Genomic DNA, 23677 nt, shown 5'->3' on the forward strand with positions numbered 1-23677 from the left:
TTTATATCTGTTGAGGCTTTTGTTTGTTTGCAACTGTTTTGTGAAACAAAGAAACAACAAAGAAAGTCCTTTATGGATGATAACTTACTTTGACCACCTTATTTTCACATGAAAGCTTTTCCTCAATAAAAGATCCTTTTTATAAATCTTCCTTTCTAGCTCTAGTTCCTCTTCATTTGCTCATTTGCTCCCTCTCCCAGGATTTGCTCATTTGCTCCTTCCATTGGCCCACAACAATCTTCCTATTGCTAATCCTTTGGGGTTCTAGGCTGGAGATAGTGGCACACAGGAGGATGGGGGCCAGTAAGTGAGAGGAGCCTCCCTCGACCAGGAAGCCTTCTAGTCCCCAGCTCTGGAAAGGCAGATTTAACATTCTAGAATTTGCATCTGGGGATTGGGAAGAATAGTTGCTCAGTGACTTTTAGTATCTAGAAGCCCTTGCTCCATTCCTTTTAGAATTTCAAGACATTATTCCTTCATCTTCTTTCATTCAGCAAGTGTTGATAGGGCCATCCTATGCGCCAGGCATGTATTAGATACCAGACCTACAGCTAAGAACTGGGACAGATAAAGTGTCTGCCCTAATTGGGTATATGAAGCAATGGGGAAATAGCTAAAATAATAGGCAATTCAGAGTGATAGGGACTCTGAAATGGGCCGTTCAGGCTTATGGGAGTGCATTGGGGTGTTCCTATCTGATTTGAGGTCAGGGAAGGCCTCCTAGAGGAAGTGATATATGAGTGGGTATGAGAGCTGAGAGGAGCAGAGATGGGTTGGGTGGTTAACACAAGCAGAGGGAAGAGCATGTGTGAAGTCTCCCAAATGGAAAGAGGCTAAATGGAATGTTTCTGGAGTGTAAACCTGAGAAATGCCGGGGGGGGGGGGGAGGGCATGTGGGCAGTGGAGGAGAGGGATAAGGAATCAGGCTAGGAAGATGAACAGGGATCAGGGTGTGGAAGGTTCTAGCCGTCATGTTAGAATTTGATCTTTGTTTCCCCAGGCCAGTGGAAAGTGTTTGGAGGGTCTTTAGCAGGGGCACAACATTTCCCTTTTATGAAGATAACTTTGGCTTTGATGTGGACGCTGGTCTATAGGTGGCCAAGGCTGGAGCGAGGGAGACCTGTGGGGAAGGAGCACAGGGCAAGAGCAGTTTCTGGTCAGCAGGAAGTTGTGCCCTAGTCACAACCCACGGCTGGGGCTGGGGTGAGGAAAGTAGTGGGGAGGGGTGGGAAGGATGGTCTTGGGCAACCTTGGTGGCAGTTGGTAGAAGGTGTCGAGGGAGGAACAGGGGACTTACGGATGGGTCATATTTGACACCTATTCCTGCTTCTAGGCAGCAGTGCCCTCTCTTCTTGCTTGGAGTCATCAGTTTTAGTAGCCTGGGCCCTGGAAAAGCCCAGGTCCTATGAAGTGTCAGTGGCCTTCTTTGTCAGGCACAACCCAGAAGCACAATGAGGAGTTATTTCAGGAATTTTAGATTCTGGGGGTATCTGTGGTGGAGCAGAGTGGGCTGTGCTTCCTGTGCAAACTATTTTTTTGTAACTGCTCTTCCCCTTCTGTGGTCTCCATATGACTGACAAACTTCTTATTTATGTATGTCTACTGCATCCTACCATATCAATTTTCTGAGCAGGAAGCAAACAAGTCATTTTCCCTTTGAATACAAAAAGCATACATTCATTACCTCAGTGTACCCGGTCATATATTTGCAAAGGTGTCTGGGTTACATCCATGATCTACTGGGTTCTGAATATTTGAAATCATTTGTTTGCTTATGTATTCATTCTAAATCTTTAACAGACTTTACTATAAGAAGGAAATTAGACCATGAGCAGAAAATGTGGAAGATAATAATGGAATTATTCTGAATTTCTTGATAAAACCTGGATGAGGCTATGAGGATAAATGGAGGAAAAAAATTTGAATTGTGTTTAGTTTCTCCAGAGCTTGATTAATAATTTCTCTTACATGTGGCTCCCAAAGTTCAGGAGCTATTACCAGCCAGTTGATATGAACTACCTATGACTCTTGAGTAAAAGGCAGATGCTGAAACCTCACCCCAAGATGTTCTGGGCCACAAGGTATGGGATATATTAGTTTTGGTACAATTTTAATGCCAAATTGAATGTCACACTTGTTCTTACCTTGAGTTGTCCAAGAGAAGTTCAATTTTTTCTTCTGAAGTTTAGATATTTGAGTCTAATGAGATAAACTGGCAATAGATTAATGGAGAAAAAACATGCACATTTTATTTGATCATAGTCCTACATGATACAGGAGGCTTCATATTAAACACCCAGAGACCTGGAATGAATTATTCATTTTTATATTTAGGTTCAATGAAGCAGCCAGAACCATGGAGAACTATAATTGGGCAAAAAGGGTCTGAACTAGTGAAAATGACCAAAAGGGGGAAGCCCAGCAAGGCCTGTCTGATCTGATTCTTCTTGGCCCTTCAGTTGTAACATTTCTTTCTCCCAGGTATGGGATAGGAACTTTCTGGAATGGGGATCTTATTGATCTATAATAAAAAAAAGTAAGTTGGAGAATTTCTTTATGGTCAACTCTACACAGAAAGGTAGGAGAAAGAGTAGTAGTTTTAGGTTTTATGAATGGCTCTGGGGAAAAAGGATTCCAGTTTCTGTGGCTTACTTTGAGGGAGAATGAGGAGTCAAAGGCAGAAGGACAAAAAGTTTAGAGAGAAACTTTCCTTTACTCTGGGGCATCATTTTCTAAGCCCCAAAACTTTTATAATACAAATAAATTTTGTTTTAGTACAAAATTATTATTTTTTTCTTTTTTAAATATACATAGCAGTAGAGTGTATTTTTGACATATTATACATACATGGAATATAACTTATTCTAATTAGGATCCCATTCTTGTGGTTATACATGGTGCGATGTGGAGTTTCACAGGTTGTGTATTCACATATGAACATAGGAAATTTCTGTCTGATTTATTTTACTGTCTTTCCTATTCCCATCTCCCCTCCCTTCCCTTCATTCCCCATTATCTAATGCAATGTAGAATTATTCTTATCCAGTTAGATTTAAGCCTGATAAATTGAAGTTGTTCCTTATTGTGTCAGTGACTTCCTAGTCATATAGATTTATCTAGGAAGAAAGTTAATAAATATAAATTTATGGTCATTGAACATTTTTCAAATGCTGATATTGTATGCTTCTTCTGTTTTCTAACGTAGGTCCGCGTTTGAGATTTGGTAAATGGTCAGGAGCAAAAATGTTCTGCAGTAAAAAGAAATTGCTTGGTAAGTATTGTGTTCTTCAGATGATATGAAGCAATATGTATTTTAATGTTAACTTTAATTTTTTATGGAGGTTTAATTTATTGACAATACACAAACACTGGTCTTAAGTGTTCTGTTCAACAAGTTTGACAATTCGTGTCTGCATCCTTGAAACTCTCAAGGGTGTATAAAACAAGATATAAAACATTTCTGTCACCTTAGAAAATTCCTTGGTGTGTCTTTTTATTCATCCTTCCTGCATTCCCCACAGCCATCTTTTCATTTCTATCAGTTTAGCTTTGCCTGTTTTTAACAAAATATAAATGAAACAACACAGTATTATTCTTTGGTCCTGGTTCTTCAGCTCAGTATAAGGTTTTTGACGCAGATCTATGTGGTTGCATGAATCAATAGTTTGTTCTTCATTTTTATTTCTGTGTGGTGTGTGCATGCACGAACACTTAAAACCAACTTTACACAGTGGAAATAATTTTGGTTGTTGTAGGAGGAAATACTTTGTTTTCTTGATTGAGTAATCAGTCAACTGGAAATAGTTGGAACATCTCTTATCTGAAATACTTGGGGCCAGAAGTATTTTAGAGTTTGAATATTTTCAGATTTTGTAATATTTGCACAGACTTTACCTGCTTGAGCATCCCTAATCTGAAAATCTGGAATCTGGAATGCTTCAGAATCTGAAACTTTTTGGGTATCATGTCAGTACTCACAAAGTTTTGGATTTTAGAGCATTTTAGATTAAGATACTCAAACTATAGTATTAATAATATTCTGGTTTCTTTAGTGCAGCATCCCAACTAGTAAGTATTGATTTTGCCTTTTGATCCTGGTTAGCCAGTGGCAGTCTATCATGTAGTTTTTCCTTCAGTGAATGTGAATCCAATTTATTGCTGCTATTTTATTTATTTTTGACCATAGATTTTGTAGACTGAAGGTTGGGCTGGAGTTAATCTACTGCCCCATCCCTCCTAGTGACACCCCTGACAGTTCTTTAACCTACTTGCATAGGTATTGATTTCATGGTGCAGGCCATGCTGCACCATGCAACATAGTCTCAAAATGAGTTACACGTTGTCTCAAGGTTGTTCCCACTGCCGGCCATTAACCACAACCCTCTGGGACAATGCTTTCCCAGTGCTAGTCTAAGAGTCTAGAATGACTGTCATTTTTTTTTTCTTTGTCACTTGAAATAATTTATATCAGACCACTGGTACGATCTTACTATTGTAAACATAAGGTTAGTTAGAACATGGGTAAGTTTCTGACAGAACCTAATATTGCAAAATTTGGTGTGTTAAGAACATGGTCTGAGACCCAGGCCTTACTTGTATATATATATATATATATATATATATATATTAATGTACACACAAAAAAAGAGGCAATTTCTTACTAAATAAAAGTAAAAAAGCAGAAGTGACTGTAATTGTGCAATCTAGGGACCATCATTCAAGGCTGTTGGGGGTACAACTTTGGAGGCCCCACCACAGTGAGCTCTATTCATGTACTTGTGTGTTGGTCTAATTATATATCCCCAGATGGAATTTCACTGCACATTATTTTGAAACTCTCTCTTTAAGATTAATACTTTGGTTATAGATATTTTTGTCTGAGTATTTCTCCATAACATTATTCTTATCTACATGTTCCCATAACTTTTTTTTTTTAGAAAATATTGTTTTACTGAAAAGTTGAAAGAATCCTAAAACGAACACCCACATGCACTTCACTTTATCTGTAGTTGTCACAGTTTGCTACTGTTTCCTCTCTTTCTTCCTTTCTCTTCAAAAAGTGCTATGCTTCTCCTGAGAATAGGCTTTCTCCTACAAAACTACAGTATTGGTACCACATGTAAGAAACATAACATCGATAAATGACATACATTCCATTTTTTAATTTCCCCAACTGTTACCCCAAAATCTCATCTCTCAGAGCTGATTTAAATTTGATACAATGTCTAATCACTATTCACACGTTGAGTTTAGCTTTTAATCCATTTACTTTCTTTTAACTTTAGATTATTTTTCTTTATTTTGAATTTTAGGAAAGTCTAGTCCAGCCATTTATAGCATCTTCATAATGGAGTGGCAAAATAGAGAAAGGGGACCAGGAGGGAGAAGGAGGAGAGGGAAAGGGAAGATCCTGGGGAATGAAATTCACCAAAATGTTGTCATACTGTGTGCATGTCAAGTGTGTGACAGCAAATCCCACTTTTATGTATAATTGTAATGCACTAATAAAAAAGGAAGAAAGAAAAAGCATTCTAAATAGTTAAATAGTTAATTCCTACTACATTGATTTGGATTGAATGTTTTTGGTACAAATATTATATGAACAATTGTTTTTAAATGGACAGTTGTAATGGTCTTTCGTGGTGTGATAGAAACACGAGTTGGAAGCAAATAGGAGTAAACCTGGGCTTGCCGCTTAACAGCTCTTCCTGTTGAGTTCTCTGAGCCTCACCTTTCTTATTTATAAAAGTTCTAACTGATAGTTTTTTTTTATGAGAAATGCAGTGTTGATCTTCTTCACACAAAATTTCATCTTTTAGACAAATAATCACTGCTACTTTAAGGAAGTTAAGTGGTTTTTTCCACATAGCTGTGTCTGTTTCTGCATCCTAGCTCTAACTGGCAGAGAAAGCTGAGGCATGTCCCTTCTTATTGGACCTGTTACAGTGGCCATATGACTTAGAAACTGACATTGGGTCACCATCACTAGCATCATCATCATGATTGGGAATGAGGCATTTTTGTGTCACATTAATTCCTCTCCTTGAGATCTGGTAATAGGGTGGAGAGCTTCTTTTACTTGAAGTATTTATTCATTCGGTCAGTCAATCAATAGCATTTTCTTTTTTGGTACTGAACTCAGGGGCTCTTGACCACTGAGCCACATCCCCAGCCCTATTTTGTATATTTAGAGACAGGGTCTCACTAAGTTGCTTAATGCCTCACTTTCTCTGAGGCTGGCTTTAAACTCGCCTCCTCCTGCCTCAGCCTCCCAAGCCACTGGGATTACAGGTGTGTGTCACTGTACCTGGCTTGTAGCAATTTTTAAAGTATATTTTTAAATTTTAATAGATACATTGTAATTGTGCATATTAATGGGGTATAGTATGACATTTCAGTACATGTTTACAAAGCACCGTGATCATCAGATCAGAATAACTGGCATACCCCTCACCTCAGACATCTATCATTTCTTTTCAAAAAAACATACTAGAACCCTTAATGATATATTGTTATACCAACTGTAGGTTTTTACAATTCAATATAATATGATATATATATATATGTATGTATATATATATACTAATTTTTATGTTTATGGTAGCAATAATGATTTTGAAACATCTTATTCACCATCATTACAGTATTATATTTGCCAGAGGAGTACAATGTAGAGATTTGAATCTGCCTGGGTTTCTTTGGGGAAATACCTTGAAGAGGTGATATTGTGCCTCAATGAGGTACTTCAGATCTACAGCATTAATAAAGCTGCACTTAGATTTATCTAAACTCTCAACAGCATCAGGAAGCTGAAGCTGTTGATAATTTCTCTGAAAATATGTGGATCAGTCATGAGTGTAATGAGAAAATACTAATCTCCTCCCGAGATATACTTTATTTTTTATTATCTCCATATTCATCTAAGTCTCACATTCTTCGAGATGTGAAAAATGCCAGTGAATTGAGTCAGATACTTAAAACACTGTGACTACAGTCTATTTTCCATTTGTTTTTTGTAATTTACCCTCTCTGGATAGTTTGCAGGGGAGGCCCAGCGACAAATTGTGTTAAAGCTAGTGTGTGCTTCTCCACAAAACAATCATAAAAGCGTTGTTCATGTATAAAATACTTAATTCAGATCTTATTACTTTGGCAATATGGGAAGCAAAAGAAGTAGATAATTAAGATCTGTCTTTACTAAAGCTGTTCTTGATTCCAAAATGCGGGAGCTGTGGAGCCAGCACGTATTACACCACAAGGGCCGTCCTTAGAGTGTTTATGGGGCATGGGGAAGAGTCACATCAGGGCTGCTTTCTGTCTTCCGTGGGCCTTAGGCACTTCTGCCTTTGTTTTTTCCTTCCTCCATAAAATGTATTAAACATTGGATTTTATGACTACATTAGTACAAAGACAAATAGAATTCAGACTGGACCCATTATTGTGAATCCATTATTATTTTATTCATTTTTTTCTTCTGATTTTAAAATAAATGAAAATTAAAACATTTTTGAGGGTCCTTAAAATTATCACGGGGCCTACGCACTCTGCCAGCTGTGCCCCTGGGGAAGTCAGCCCTGAACCAGTTTGGGGCCAGCTGCCTTCTAGAAAGCAACCCTAAATGTCCTGGGCAGGAGGGAGAGAGATGGCTTCATGGTTTCTTAGGCTTATTTTTGTGAGCTTTCATGTAGAGAGCAGTCCAGGATGCCTGGAGTAATGTAGCTCTTAGACGTTATTATTGCTACTATAAGTTTAAAAATCATGCGGTGATATAGAAGTCTATGGCACTTACGTATTTTCACTACCCACCTGTCCAACTTGTCCATACGTTTGATTCTAGGTGGTTGTGATGTAACATGTCATTTAGATCAACAGTGTAAGAATTTCCTGGGTTTGACCAGCATTAGTGCTCTAGGTGTGTAAAGCTCTGTTAACACTCTGTAATGGTCCTTTGTGGTGTGATAGAAACACGAGTCAGAAGCAATAGGAGTAAACCTGGGCTTGCTGCTTAACAGCTCTTCCTGCTTGAGTTCTCTGAGCCTCACCTTTCTTATTTATAAAATGGGGTTCATCCCTTTCTCTCTCTCTCAAGGCTATCGTGAAGATGAATGCAAAATGTAATGACATATATGAAGTACTTTACAAATCACAAAAGTACTGTATAAGTGTTAGGCTACTGAATTCATAGAAACATGGTATAGTTCATAGGTTGGTAGGTTTTTATCCTAATATTCTGGGTTTTGCCAAAATGATTTTGTCCGGTTTCATGGCTGACATGAATATTACATTTATAGGGGGATTTCCTGTTGGCAGACTTAACTTGTAAGGGGCTCTGATTTTTAAGAGAACATTTTGGAAGCCCTGGGAGTCTTTGCTGTGTTGCTCATTTCACAAGGGTTATTTATTTTTGGTGAGTCAGAGGCCTGCCAGTGTGGTCGAAACAATAGGGATCAGCTGCTTTGGTTGAAATTTATATACCTGCTTTGCAGGAGTTTATAGTGATTTCTCTTAAAATAAATGGTGAATTATTATCTCTGTTTAGCAAACAATCAACAATAGGATCCAGGAATTATGGAGCCTCAGTGCTAACAGAATTTTGGATTTTTTTGTTTTTGTTTTTGCTCTAATAAAGGAATAAAGTCCATATTTTTGTTTTCCTGTGTAATTAGATTAGTTAATGCCACAGACATTTTTTGAGCATATTAGACACTGGGTTTGTCCTGTGTTAGAGGATTTGTGATTAAAAAAATGAAAAACATAGACTCTACCCTTATTGGTATCATATTAATACATTAATGTAATTATAATATATATGTAAAATTTATATGTATATATAAAATTCTTGCATCAATAAAATTTACAAGTATACACACACACACACACATATATATTTTAACCAGTAAATGAACCTAGGGTGCTTAACCACTGAGCCACATTTCCAGCCCTTTTTATGTTTTATTTAGAGACAGGGTCTTGCTGTGTTGCTCAGAGCCTCATTATATTGCTGAGGCTGGCTTTGAACTCACTATTCTCCTGCCTCAGACTCCCAAATCTCTGTGATTTCAGACATGCACCACTGGGTATATATATATATATATATATATATATATATATATATAGAACATATTTTTCCTTGTGTTTATCTCTTATGGAACAGCAACAGAAATCCAAAGGCTGTCTTCTCAAGTAGTTTTGCAGTTACATGAAGTAGCTGTTGTTTTAAACTTGCTTTTTTCTGTTATAGTAACTCATTTGTAAAGTTGGATCATACAGTTTTTTAAAATCTGTTTTCTTTAGTTTAATTGAATGAGACCATTGAAATGAAATACCAAAAGGTACTGATAAGTCAATGACATGCTTAAGACAGTGCTGGCTTCACAAAAGCCCTCTCATAACTTTGGGCTTAAATTTCCTAATGATCTCTCATATATATTTTAATAACTTTTTGGTGTTCAGGAAGGAAGGAGCATGGTGTATTTTCTCTGGTGCCACTACAGGTGAGAACCATCTAATCCCTTCTATTTTATCACATTAAAATTCTGTGTAAAAAGATAATGGGGGGAGGCTGGGGTTGTGGCTCAGTGGTAGAGTGCTTGCCTATCACACATATGGCACCAGGTTCAAACCTCTGCACCACATGAAGATAAAATAAAGATATTATGTCCATCTACAACTAAAAAACAAATGTTAAAAAAAGATGATAGGGATCATCCCAGAGATCCCAAGTTCTGCTGCTTGTCCTAAATATTGCAGGACTTTGTCCTCCATCCCTAGGTTCATCAGCCTCCCTAATTGGGAGAACAGGAGGAGACAGCCTTGGAGTCCCTAGACCTAGGTGTGCTCCAGACTTTTGTCCTGTGATTTAGTCTTGGAATAGAAATCTTCTCACAGAGGATTCATTCTATGTTTAAAAATTGGCCACCACAGTCATTGTGCAGAGCTGCAAATAGAGAGTTCAGAGAAAAGCTGTCTTCTTATTCTCAAGTACTTACTGAGTTTGTATGCTACCCAAACTTTATCTAAGTGTGGCACTATGTAGGCTTAGAGCCATCTGATGTTTTATTACCCCTGATGTAGATTAGGTTAGGTTGCTGTAAAAGATCACCAGTCACAGAGGACTTCCTAAGTCCTAAGGAGAAGCCTAGAACCTGTTCTTCAACACCGTCCTTTCTCATGTCTCTTTAGTATTAGCAGTAGTGGTTGTTCTCTTCTTGAATGCTCATCATTTTTGGTCTTCATGACCCTTACAACTTCTTCTTGCTTCTCAGATGTATGCTTTTATCTTCTTCACTGGACCCTTGTTACAGAATTTCCTCCTGGTTCAGTTTTCTTCACTTTTTTTCTCCGAACATTTTGTTCCATAGAGAACTTGTTTACTATCTTGGCTTCTGTTCACTTCTAAGGAGATGATTCTTAAATATAGTGTACACTGTGAAAAACTTTCCTAAGTATTATACCTTATTTCCCTCTGCTGCCACCTTTGATTTAATAGTACTCTTAATACAGTTCTAGGTTGCTGTAGTAACCAGTTTTCTGTTACTGTGACACAGTACCCCGGGCAGGAGCAGTTTTTTAGCCAAAGAAAAGAGATTTATTTAGTTCATGGTTCTGAAGTCTCAAGGGCATAGTGCCAGCATTGGCTCAGTTCTAGAGAGGACCTCTTGGCAGTTGGCATCCCAACAGTAAGAATACACAGGGGAGGAAGAGATTGGATCACTAAACAGGAATTCAGAGAGTGAGTCAGGAGTCAGACTTGCTCTTGGAATCGCTTGCTCTCACAAGAACTCAGGTCCCTTAAACCTACCTTAATCCCTTCTCAGGGCAGCACCCCAGGGACCCAAACCCACCAACCAGACTCCACCTTTTAAAGATCTACCACTTGCCAATATCGTTGCACTAAGAACAAATCCTCCAATGTAAATCCTTGGGGGAGATACTCAAACCATAGTAATTGTATTGAATGATAAGATTTGGGAAATAGAAGGATCTTCACAATCACATTGTCCAGCTTTACTTCCAACTTGATAATCTATTCCCATAGTGCAGCTGAATATTTCCTTGAATATTTGCTCTGACAGGTAGTTCAGGCATCTAATTTGGGAGACGACTTGTTCTCTGTTTTGACAGAAAATTCAATTACATATTAACTGGAATTTCAGAGCTTTATAAATTTCACTTTCTGTTCTGAGCTTTTGAATAATGCAGAATAGATATTCTATCATCTATATTAAATATCATCAGATATTTGAAGACCTTCCTCATATTGTTACATCCTCATGTTTTCTCTCTCTCTGAATTTCCCTTTATATCTGTCTTTTTGGTTAGACACCTCCCAGTTTTTTCTAATATGACATAGTTCATAGTTTTCAAATTTTTATTATCTTATGACTGAGATCTGAGTTCCACAAGGGAATTTCTGCTGTCTTTCTCCTTTTTGACCTTGAAACATATGGCATGCTGTTCTTCATTTTGTTCCAGAAACTGAATAGATGTTTGAATGAACACCTATTGTTTATGATTTTTTTTAATTGGGTCTTTTTAGTTACACATAATATTAGCATTCATTTTGACATAATTATAAAAGTATGAAATATATTTTGCTCCAATGCAGTCCCTAGTACTTCCCCTTTCATTTTCCTCCTCCCTCCCCCGTTTCCTTCCTTCTGCACTCCTGATCTTTCTGTTACTTACTTATAGATTTTAAAAAAATTAGTGCCTTATAGATATACATAAGTTTAGATCACTGTGGTATATTCATATATGTACATAGGAAGGTTAGATCAGGTTCATTCTGCTGTTCTTCCCTTATCCTGTCCTTCTTCTCCCTCCTTACTTCCCTTTCTTTACTCCACTGAACTTTGTTTCGATGGAATACATCTCCCCCAATTTTCTTTTTTTCCCTTTATTTTAGACCAGCTTCTGCTTATCAGAGAAATGGTTTGACCTTTGATTTGTTGGGTCTGGTTTATTTCATTTAGCCTGATAATCTCCTAATCTATCCATTTACTGGGAAATGTCATAATTTCATTCTTTTGAATGACTAAGTCATACTCCATTGTATATATATACCACATTTCTTAATCCATTTATCTGTTGAAGAACACCTAATTTGGTTCTCTAGCTTGGCTATTTTGAATTGTGCTGCTGTAAACATTGATGTAGCTGTATCACTGTAGTATGCTGACTTAAAATCTTTTGGATACATTCCAAGGAGTTGGGTTGCTGGGTCATATAATGGTTCCATTTTAGTTTTTTTCTTTTTTTGAGGAATCTCTGTAGTGCCTTCCCGAGTGTTTTTTAGTAACACCGTATGGGTGTACCCTTTCCCCAACATCCTCACCACCATTTATTGTTACTTATATTCTTGATAATTTCCATTCTGAGTAAAATGATATGAAATCTCAATATAGTTTTAATTTTATTTTGCATTTATTTGTGAATGTGAATACTTCTCCTGTATGTAGGCAGATAGCCTTTTCTTCTGGAACTTCAAAGATGTCATTCCACTACTTTCAAGTTTCTACTGATTCTTTTGAAAAAGCAGCTGACAATCTTACTGTGACTGTTTTGAAGGCCCTTTGCAACTTTGAGAAGCTAGAAAGAGATGATCCTTGTGGAAGGCAGATTGAAGCTTCCACTCCCCAAAATATCTACCTCCCCAGAACCTAGGCATACGTTCCCTTCTGTGGTTAGAGGAACTTTGCAGTGGAGGATCTTGAGATGGCAACAATACCCTGGATTATGTAGATGGCCCCAGAATAACTGCCAGGACCCAGAGAAGAGGGTGTCAGATGGTCAGAGTCAGAGAAGGAGGCCTGACAATGAGAGCAGAGTTCAGAGGGATGTGGGCCATGAGCCAAGGGATGTGGGCAGCTGTTAGAAGCTGGAAAAGTTGAGGAAGTGTTTCACCTGAAGAGCCTTGAAAGGAACTAGCCCTGATAACAGGTTTTGGCTGCCAGCATCCAGAACCGTAAGATGATATGTTGATGTTGTTCTGAGCCAATAAGTTACTCATAAAAAAAATTTCTCGTAATTTTTGTTAGAACAGAAATAGAAAAGAGAATTTGAAAGGACTGCTCTGGCTGCTCTGTTGAGAATATAGGCTCACTGGGAGGCAGGGGCAGAGGCGGTAAGACCTGAGGGGAGGCTATTGCAGTAATCTCAGAAGGAGGTGGGAGGTGATGGTGGCTTAAACCAAAGCACGGGCAGGAGAGCTGGGGAGAAGTGGCCAGATGGCCTAAATGCCACCTTTCTTTTCTGCCTGAAATCCTGGCTCACTCATATCTCTTTTTAAGTGCTTTTTATTTGATATTTCATGAATAGATAAATAAATGAGGCTTTTTTTTTTTAGAGAGAGAGAGAAAGAGAATCTTTTTTGTAGATGGACACATCACAATGCCTTTATTTTTTAGGTGGTGCTGAGAATCGAACCTGGGTCCCGCCTGTGCTAGGCGAGCGCTCTACTGCTGAGCCACAATCCCAGCCCCAAAAGCCCTCTTTTTTAAAATTTATTTTGTATTGTAATTTGTTATATATGACAGCAGAATGTATTAAAATTCATATTATAGATATAGAGCACAGGTTTTCATATCTCTGGTTGTATATAGAGTATATTCACACCATTCATGTCTTCATACATGTACTCAGGGTGATGATATCCATCTCATTCCTCCATTTTTTTTATACACATGCCCTGCCTTTCCCTCCACCCCTTTGCCCTATCTAGAGTTACTCCCATGCTCCCCCTCCCAACCCCACTATGAAACGGCCTCCTTATATCAGAGAAAACATTTGGCATTTGTTTTTTTGGGAATGGCTAACTTCACTTAGCATTATACTCTCCAACTCCATCCATGCTGAGGGCCATTACCAAGTAGGAATGACGCATCGAAATTTCCTTGCCAAGCGTACCCCATGCTGCTTAGAGGACATTCGATGGGACATTGCATGCATGCTTTAATAAGGTGACCTTGCTCAAGGACCAAGGCGGATCTGGGTTTAGAGCTGATCAGGTTTGAGGAAGTAACCAGCTCCTTGAGTTTAAGGCGTTGCCAGTTTAAGATAATGGGTTTTAGGGAAGTTAGAGGTTGAAGATTATTGCTGGGATTAGGGTGTTCCTGTTGCTTGTTCCCGTTGAGTTCTCGTGAGATTAAAATGGGATTTGGAGAGAGCCTCGTGGAGTAGGTGAATTGTGTGTGGAGATGGCAGAACGTGATTGCCCCTGGACCTGTGTGGAGGCAGTGTGAGAGCTGGAATAAAGAATTGCTGTTTGAACCTACAAAGGTGTGTGGTGGCTCGTGATTCTGGTGCCAAGCCGAGACCTTGGCACATCCATTTACCTGCAAATGCCATGATTTTATTCTCTTTTATTGCTGAGTAATATTCCATTGTGTATATATACACCACATTTTTTTTATCCATTCATCTATTGAAGGGCATCTAGGTTGGTTCCACAGTTTAGCTATTGTGAATTGTGCTGCTATAAACATTGATGTGGCTGTGTCCCTGTAGTATGCTGTTTTTAAGTCCTTTGGGTATAGACCGAGGAGAGGGACAGCTGGGTCAAATGGTGGTTCCTTTCCCAGCTTTCCAAGGAATCTCCATACTGCTTTCCATATTGGCTGCACCAATTTACAGTCCCACCAGCAATGTATGAGTGTGTCTTTTTCCCCGCATCCCCGCAAACACTTATTGTTGTTTGTATTCTTAATAGCTGCCTTTCTGACTGGAGTGAGATGAAATCTTAGAGTAGTTTTGATTTCCATTTCTCTAATTGCTAGAGATGTTGAACATTTTTTCATATATTTGTTGATTGATTGTATATCATCTTCTGAGAAGTGTCTGTTCAGTTCCTTGGTCTGTTTATTAATTGGGCTGTTTGGTTTTTTTGGGTGTTTAGCTTTTTTAATTCTTTACATACACTAGAGATTAGTGCTCTATCTGATGTGCGAATGGTAAAAATTTGTTCCCAAGATGTGTTCTCTCTATTCACCTCACTTTTGCCAAGAAGAAGCTTTTTAGTTTGAATCCATCCCATTTATTGATTCCTGATTTTAATTCTTGTGCTATAGGAGTCTTATTTAGGAGGCAAGGGCCTAATTGCTTAATGGAGATTTGGGCCTACTTTGTTTTCTAATAGGCACAGTGCCTTTGGCTTAATTCCTAGGTCTTTGATCTACTTTGAGTTGAGTTTTGTGCATGGTGAGAGATAGAGGTTTAAGTTCATATGGATTACCAGTTTTCCCAGCACCATTTGTTGAGGAGGCTGTCTTTTCTCTAATGTATGTTTTTGGCACCTTGTTTAATACAAGATAACTGAATTATGTGGGTTAGTCTCTGTGTCCTTTATTCTGTACCATTGGTCTACCAGTCTATTTTGGTGCCAATACCATATTGTTTTTGTTACTATTGCTCTGTAGTATAGTTTGAGATCTGCTAATCCTTCTTGCTAAGGATTGCTTTAGCTATTATGGGTCTCTTATTTTTCCAGATGAATTTCTTTTTCTATTTCTATGAGAAATGTCATTGGGATTTTGATTGGAATAGCATTAAATCTGTATAGTGCTTTTGGTAGTATGATCATTTTGACAATATTAATTCTGCCTATCCAAGAACAAGGGAGATCTTTCCATCTTCTAAGGTCTTCTTTAATTTCTTTCTTTAGCGTTCTGTAGTTTTCATTGTAGAGGTCTCTCACCTCTTTTATTAGGTTGAGTCCCAAATATTTTTTTTGAGGCTATTATAAATGGAGTAGTTTTCCTAATTTCCCTTTCAGAGGATTTGTCACTGATAAACAGAAATGCCTTTGATTTATGGGTGTTGATTTTGTATCCTGCTACTTTGCTGTATTCATTTACTAGTTCTAGAAGTGTTATGGTAAAATTTTGGGTGTTCTAGGTAAAGAATCATATCGTTAGCAAAGAGAGATAATTTGAGTCCTTCTTTTCCTATTCATATCCCTTTAATTTTTTTTGTCTATCTAATTGCTCTGGCCAGTGTTTAAAGAACTGTGTTAAATAGAAGTGGTGAAAGAGGATATCCCTGTGTTTTCCAGTTTTTATAGGGAATGCTCTCAATTTTTCTCTATTTAGAATGATGTTGGCCTAGGACTTAGCTTTTATGATGTTGAGATATGTTCCTGTTATCCCTAGTTTTTCTAGTGTTTTGAACATAAAGGGATTCTGTATTTTGTGGGATGCTTTTGCTGCATCAATTAAGACGATTGCATGATTCTTTAAGTTTATGGATGTGATAAATTATGTTTATTGATTTCTGTATGTTGAACCAACCTTACATCCCTGAGATGAACCCCACTTGTGCAAGGTGCACTATCTTTTTGATGTTTTTGTATTTGATTTGCCAGAATTTTATTGAGAATTTTTATTTATATATAAATATGTTGTAGTTGGACACGATACTTTCATTTTATTTATTTATTTTTATGTGGTGCTGAGGATTGAACACTTGCACATGCTAGGTGAGCACTCTACTGCTGAGCCATAACCCCAACCCCTTATTGAGAATTTTTGCATCTATGTTCATTAGAGATATTGGTCTGAAGTTTTCTTTCTTTGATGTGTCTTTGCCTGGTTTTGGAATCAGGTGATATTGGCCTCATAGAATGAGTTTGGAAGTGCTCCCTCTTTTTCTGTTTCACAAAATAATTTGTAGAGTATAGGTATTAGTCCTTCTTTATAGGTCTTATAGAACTCAGCTGTGTATCTATCTGGTCCTGGGCTTTTCTTTGTTGGTAGGCTTCTGATGGTATCTTCTATTTCCTTGCTTGAAATCTATTTGTTTAAATTGTGTGTAATATCCTGATTCCATTTGGGCAACTCATATGCCTCTAGAAATTTGTTGGTGCCTTTGATATTCTCTATTTTATTAGAGTACAAGCTTTGAAAATAATTTGTAATTATCTTCTGTATTTCTATAGGGTCTGTTATGATGTTTCCTTTTTCATCATGTATGTTCAAGATTTGAATTTTCTCTTTCCTTCTCTTTGTTAGCATAGCTAAGGGTTTGCCAATTTTATTTATTTTTTGGAAGAACCAACTTTTTGTTTTGTCAATTTTTTCAATTGTTTCTTTTGTTTCAATTTCATTGATTTCAGCTCTGATTTTAATTATTTTCTGTCTTCTACTGCTTTTGGTGTTGATTTGTTCTTTTTCTCTAGGGCTTTAAGTTGTAGTGTTAGGTCATTTATTTGTTGACTTTTTCTTCTTTTAAGGAATGAACCCCATGCAATGTACTTTCCCCTTAGTAGTGCCTTCATAGTGTCCCAGAGATTTCAATATGTTGTATTAATATTCTCATTACCTTTAAGAATTTTTTATCTCCTCATTGATGTCTTTTGCAACCCATTGTTCATTCAGTAACATATTATTTAGTCTCCAGGCTTTGGAGTAGTTTTTATTTTTTATTTTATCATTGATTTCTAATTTCATTCCATTATGATCTAATAGAATGCAGAGTAGCATCTCTACTTTTTTATATTTGTTAAGAGTTGCTTTGTGGCATAATATATGGTCTATTTTAGAGAAATATGCATGTGCTACTGAGAAGAAAGTGTATTTGCTTGTTGAAGGATGAAATATTCTATATATGTCAGTTAAGTCTAAGTTATTGATTATGTTATTGAGTTTTATCGTTTCTTTGTTCAGCTTTTGTTTAGAAGATCTATCCAGTGGTGAAAGAGGTGTGTGTGTTAAAGTCTCCCAGAATTATTTTGTTGTGGTCAATTTGACTCTTGAACTTGACAAGAGTTTTTTTGATGAACATAGAGGCTCCATTGTTTGGGGCATATATTTATAATAATTTTTATGTCTTGTTGGTGTATGGTTCCCATGAGCAGTATGATATGTCCTTCTTTGTCCCTTTTGATTAACATTAGCTTAAAGTCTACTTTATTTGATATAAGGATGGAAACCCCTGCTTGCTTCCTCAGTCCATGTGAATGGTAAGATTTTTTCCCAACCTTTCACCTTCATTCTGTGTGTCTTTTCCTATGAGATGAGTCTCTTGGAGGCAGCATATTGTTGGGTCTTTTTGTTTTAATCCAATTAGCTAGCTTATGTCTTTTGATTGGTGAGTTTAGGCCATTAACATTCAGGGTTATTATTGAGACATGACTTGTATTCCCAACCATTTTTGTTTATTTTTGTTATTTAACTTGACTTGTTTTTTCCTTTGATTAGTTTTTCCTTTAGTATAATACCTCCTTCTGCTGATTTTCATTGTTGTTTTTTGCTGTCATTCTGGTCACTGATGTGGTCAATTAGTTACTCGGCTACCTCAGTCGCAGCAAATAGAGATGTGGAATCAACACACAGCTTGTGAGAGAACTGGCAGGATACAAACCTCAAGTCATCGTCCAGTAGCTCAGTTTATTTTTGCAATGCATACAATTGTTATAGGGTTCTAGTGGGGTGTGCCCGTCAATCATATATAAGCAAGATAATATCCATAAGCCAATCATCTTATGCCTAATGTAACCGTACTATATTGCTATCTTGCTATCATCAGGAAGGGTCTTTATCCCTAGGGGAGGGGGCTTTCTAAGTTAGGAGTTTCATGCCTGAAACTCCTGGCTATCAGTTTCCTGGCCCGGTAGCTTGGCAATACTAGCCACAAGTGCTAAGGATGTGGTTTCATTAACGGCTTGCTAGAGCAGAGCATCCCATCCTGCAGGTGTTCCTATCAGACCTGAACGAGTGTAGATTCTTCAAGCACTTTGAGCTGCTCATAACTGCTAGCTGCTAGCTGTAAGCTGAAAGTTATTCCAACAGTTTTTCATTCCCTCTTCATAGAATATTTTGCCAAGAATGTTCTGTAATGCAGGTTTGCTAGCTGTAAATTCTTTTAACTTTTGTTATCATGGAAGGTTTTTATTTCACCATCTAATCTAAAGCTTAATTTTGCTGGATACAAAATTCTTGGTTAGCATCCATTTTCTTTCAGAGCTTGATATATGTTGTTCCAGTATCTTCTAGCTTTCAGAGTGGGCTTAAAAATCTGCAGATAACCTAATTGTTTTCCCCATGTATGTGATCTGATTCCTTTCTCTCATTGCTTTCAATATTCTCCTTATTCTGTATTTTAGGCATATTCCTTTTAATGTGCTTGGTACATTTGGTGTCCTGTAAGCTTTTTGTATTGGATTTGTTCTTCAAGTTTGGAAAATTTTCTGATTTTATTTTATGTAATAGATTGTTCATTCCCTTGGTTTGGAACTCTATGCCTTCCCCTACTTTTATAACTCTTAAATTTGGTCTGTTTATGCTCTCCCATATTTCTTGAATGTTCTGCTCATGGTTTATTACCAATTTCACTGTGTGGTCTACATTCTTTTCAAGATTATATATTTTGTCTTCATTATCTGAGGTCCTGTCTTCCAAGTGGTCTAATCTGTTGGTGATGCTTTCAATTGAGCTTTTAATTTGGTTTATTGTTTCTTTCATTTCAAGAATTTCTGTTTGGTTTTTCTTTAGAATCTCTATCTCCCTATTGAAGTCATCTTTTGCTTCCTGTATTTGCTTATGCAGCTCTTTGTCAAAATGATCTTTTGCTGCCTGTATTTGTTCTCTAATTTCATCCTTTAATTCACAGAACATTTTAATTATGTACATCCTGAACTCCTCTGTCATTTCATCTGCTGTGCTGGCCATGGATTCTAATAATGTGGTGTGTTGATTTGTTTGGGGCATTTTCTTCCCTTGTCTTTTCACTTTGCTCATGTGTCTTCCTTTCTAGCTCTGTGGATCTGAACGAAGCATTACCGTTTTTACCCTATAGGCTTATAGTGGCCTTGTAGGGCCTCACCTGGCTGTCTGGTGTTCCAAACTGATAGTTGCCCCGACTAAAAATGGCAATGGAGGTGACCCAAGATGGATGCTGCTGCTTTTACAGATGGGGTGTTGGGTCGGGTGTGGGGAGCCAGGTGATGGCGTTGTTTGATGCGTTCAGAGATGAGCAGTGTGGCTTGCAGTGTTGTGGCTATTGGCTTTCTTCAGAGCCTGTGATGTCCCCAGGTGCAGACAGGCTACCTTGAGTGGGGACTATGGCAGTAGCTGTGGAGTCCCAAGATGAAGGTGACCAGGGAGCCCCAAGTTGGTAGATGGGGGTCCACACAGGAGTGGCAGCTGGAGTTCCTGTGTGTGGTTAGCAGCTGAGTGTCCTTCATGCGAGTAGTGTCTGGGATTTCTGCAGCTGATGCCGGTGGTCCCACTAAGGCACTCGTGAGACCTGGGTGGGCAAGTAGTGGGGAGTCGAAAGTCCTTTTCTAATGCTGCTTGCTTAATGGGGCCTCACGGCAAGGCGGCTGTGATGCCTGTGTGGGATCAGCTTGGAGGGGTCCTCTATCACTCTCAGCAAAGCAGTATTCCCACTAGTTGAGACCCCGGTCACGGAGTGACACAGAATGCTGCTTCCCTCTGGTCCGCCATCTTGGATCCCCCTTGAGCTGCCCTGTTTTCATGACTGTATTTTTCCCCATCTTAGTCCTCAAGCACATTTCTTTTCAGTAAACACAGCTGCTTAGCTTGGAAAAGGTGCATGGCAAAACAGCCTAGCACACTCTGGTGTGTATACAGCCACATAAGTTTCTTTCAGATCTGCTTGGCACGGGTGGGACATGTTTGGCCACCCATCTGGACTTGACTTTTTTTTTTCTCTGTTTTCCTGTGGTTTTCTGGATCTCTTCTTTGCTTCCTTGCTGTGCTTGTATTTGTGGGCATGCCTACCCTTTGAAGGCAACTGCTGACTGGTCTTTGTTATTCTTTCACTGACTAGAGTAGAGCCTCCCAAAAGAGCTCAATAAATATTTCTGTAATAAATCACTTTCTCTTGACTCCAGCGATGTTAATTTGCCACACAGATTCAGGGAGCTGAGATACAGAACCAATATGTACTAAAGAAACTCAATTTGTAGCTCCATCCATCTTAAAATGACAAACATCTCTCTTTAGAGAAAGCATTCTGATTCTGGCCCAGTCCATCAAACTGCATTCTCTTTCTCAAATTGTAAAAGAATGTGAAATTAAAACAGCAAAGTAAAACTTGCACATGTAATAAGGGCTTCAAAGAAAGCAGTCAGCTGTGAACAGGGCTTTGGGAGAACATCCTCAGCTAGGACTGCCCCAAAGTCTCCAAAGAGGGGCCAGAGGATTCCTACAGGAAGTCCTCCACAGTGAAATAGAGGCCAGGACTGGAAATGAGTGAGATATAAGAAGCTACTGGGCCTCAAGGTTAACTGGAGTGAGTATGTGTGCGTATGTGTGCGTGCCATTTGAAGAACATCCCAGAATATTACATCCCACGAGAGAGGCCCCTCTCACCTTGACCTCTGGTCTCAGGCACACACCAATTTGTAGTTTCCCAGTCATCTCTGCATGGTATCCTCTACCATCTCCTTATACCCAGAATTGCTGCCAACCACTTTTACAGGGAAGACAGTTCTGGGTTTGAATTCTGACTCTCTTGTATCATCTTTCTAGGTCTTTCTTTCCTTATCTGTAGGGTGAGACGAATAATAGTTTGGAGGACACATGAAATAATGCATTCAGATATTTCATAAAATATCTAGCTTTTAATAAGTGTTTAATAAACATTAGATATTATTATTATTATTAGTATAGTGAGTCAAATCCCCAGTTATGAATCTATACTTATTATTTCTATATTTATAGGAAGCTAAATGCTGAGGACTTATCTAAAGATTTTATTGATTTCACTTGTAATTTATATAATTCAGTTCATTATTCTAGAAGAAGAATGAATTAATAAAAATTTTATATTTCTCTGTGAAGCTACAATAAGCCATGGAAGGAATAAAGTGCCTAATAAATCAAATTTTCCAACTATCTGGACTTGATGAGCAAATTGGCTTAGCCAAGAGGAAAACAAACCCAAGGCCCTTTCGTATTTGTTTGAATTCCCTAACTTTGTTTCCAAGCTCTTTTGTGGGGACAAGAATTTAAAAAAAAATTGTGGGAAGATTTTTTCCCCTTAATTATCTTTAGTTTTCAACTTAAATGTCAATAAGTCCCAGAAGCTGCAGGTCACCACTGGGATTCAATAGGAAACCCCAATTCAAGACACATAGTTTTCAATTGTATCAGAATGTGTTCTTGGAATCAAATCAGAAAATCTTGGAGTCTGGGGAACTCTTTTCTTTAAAGCTCTCCCCTCTCATTGTTTTTCCCTCATGTCTTTAATGAATTGGTCTGGCTTCCATCCACATAGACCAGATTGTGACTAATGAAAGAAAATTAAGGAAGGAAAAAACTGAAGTTATTGATTTAGCTTGGGGGAATTTTTTTTCCCTGAGATTTCTGACCCAAACCTTGCAAATCAACAACAATCCCAAACCCCCAATGACACACCATGTTTAGAGACACTCTTCAGTACCAACCTTGCTTAAGAAATGGTTGTCTGTGCTATCAGGGTTTTACATAGGGGCCCTGAATTCTCCATAGCACTTTATCATTTCATGATTTGGGGGGTCTAAAGCCAAGCGCCTGAAGGCTGTCTTCTAAACCACATTTTGTGAAGGACAAAATGCTCTGGAGTTAATTGAAGAAAGACAGTGTGTTTATTAATGAGGGACTCATGCTTGCTGTGGTCACTCCTGGGTCCCAAATCTTTCCTTTTCCTCTTGGTCTTGTTAGCAAAGGCCCTGCTTTCATTAACTGGCCTTAAATAGTAAGGTGTTATGAATTGTTCACAGACAAACCAATAATTAAAAAAAAAAAAGACACGAATGAGCTGTTTTCTTTTGCCTACTGGAAGTGGAAGATGAATGAGGCATAATTCATTACATTATGATGGAGAAGAGCCCAGATGAGCAGTTGGGTGTTGCCTTCAGGGACCTGGAGTAGAATCAATGGGCATTTGCCAATTTCCACTGAAAATATTCAGAAAAAATTACTTTAAGATCTTCTCGGGCGATAATAATATAAGCAACTATAAGACTGGCTATCCAAGCTTGGGTGATTTTCTTTTTTTCATCTATTTTCTATGTTTCATTTATTTATTTTTTGAAGAAAGAATTTTCTGGTATTTTTCTGTTTATAAAGTGCTTCCCACACATTTCCTCATTTAATGGTTATGACCCATAGTGGTGTTATTTTACTGAGAAATCATAGGTCAGGAGAGGTTATGAGTTAGTGTACTTCAGGCCTCTTGTCTCAAGATCCAGGCTGATTTTTCTTATCTGAGGGCTCTTTCATCAAGCTCTCACTTTTATGGGTGCTAAACATCTTGCCTATAAAGGAACAGCATCTTAATTGCAGTTATTATTTTCCAGCAGATAGTGTTAGGTTTCTATCACCTTTTGAACTTGTTTTTTTTTTTAAGTGATCTGCTAACACTTTTAGTTGTGCTAGAGATATCTCTCTTCCAAATTGAAAGACAAGCCAAGCGAACACAGATTAAAAAAAAATATCTTGAACTCAGAGTGATATTAACAAACCATCAGCTCTATCAGTGGTGTAAGGGACCATAGGATGCTAATTCTGAGACCAGGTCATCAGCTCTATCAGTGGTGTAAGGGACCATAGGATGCTAATTCTGAGACCAGGTCATTCTTTTTGGTAAATGATCCCTAACATTTTACTGATTCATAAGTAACCACTTCCTTAAATAAATGAGTTATCCTTATGTAGTTATCTTGGAGAATGTA

The 23677-nt window shown here is 38.0% G+C and overlaps 1 protein-coding gene across 2 annotated transcripts in view; it reads left to right on the plus strand.

Moving 5' to 3' along the window:
- Atp8b4 (ATPase phospholipid transporting 8B4 (putative)) overlaps positions 1-23677 on the plus strand; it is a 260993-nt gene that overhangs the window by 42334 nt on the left and 194982 nt on the right. For both annotated transcript variants that reach the window (XM_078049629.1, XM_005316551.4), the window contains exon 2: positions 3206-3271. In XM_078049629.1, the coding sequence (XP_077905755.1) occupies positions 3244-3271 (28 nt within the window). In that variant the 5' untranslated portion in view covers positions 3206-3243. The remainder of the gene's footprint in view (positions 1-3205; positions 3272-23677) is intronic.

The sequence above is a fragment of the Ictidomys tridecemlineatus genome, chromosome 5 (assembly GCF_052094955.1).
Source record: "Ictidomys tridecemlineatus isolate mIctTri1 chromosome 5, mIctTri1.hap1, whole genome shotgun sequence".
Lineage (NCBI taxonomy): Eukaryota > Metazoa > Chordata > Mammalia > Rodentia > Sciuridae > Ictidomys > Ictidomys tridecemlineatus.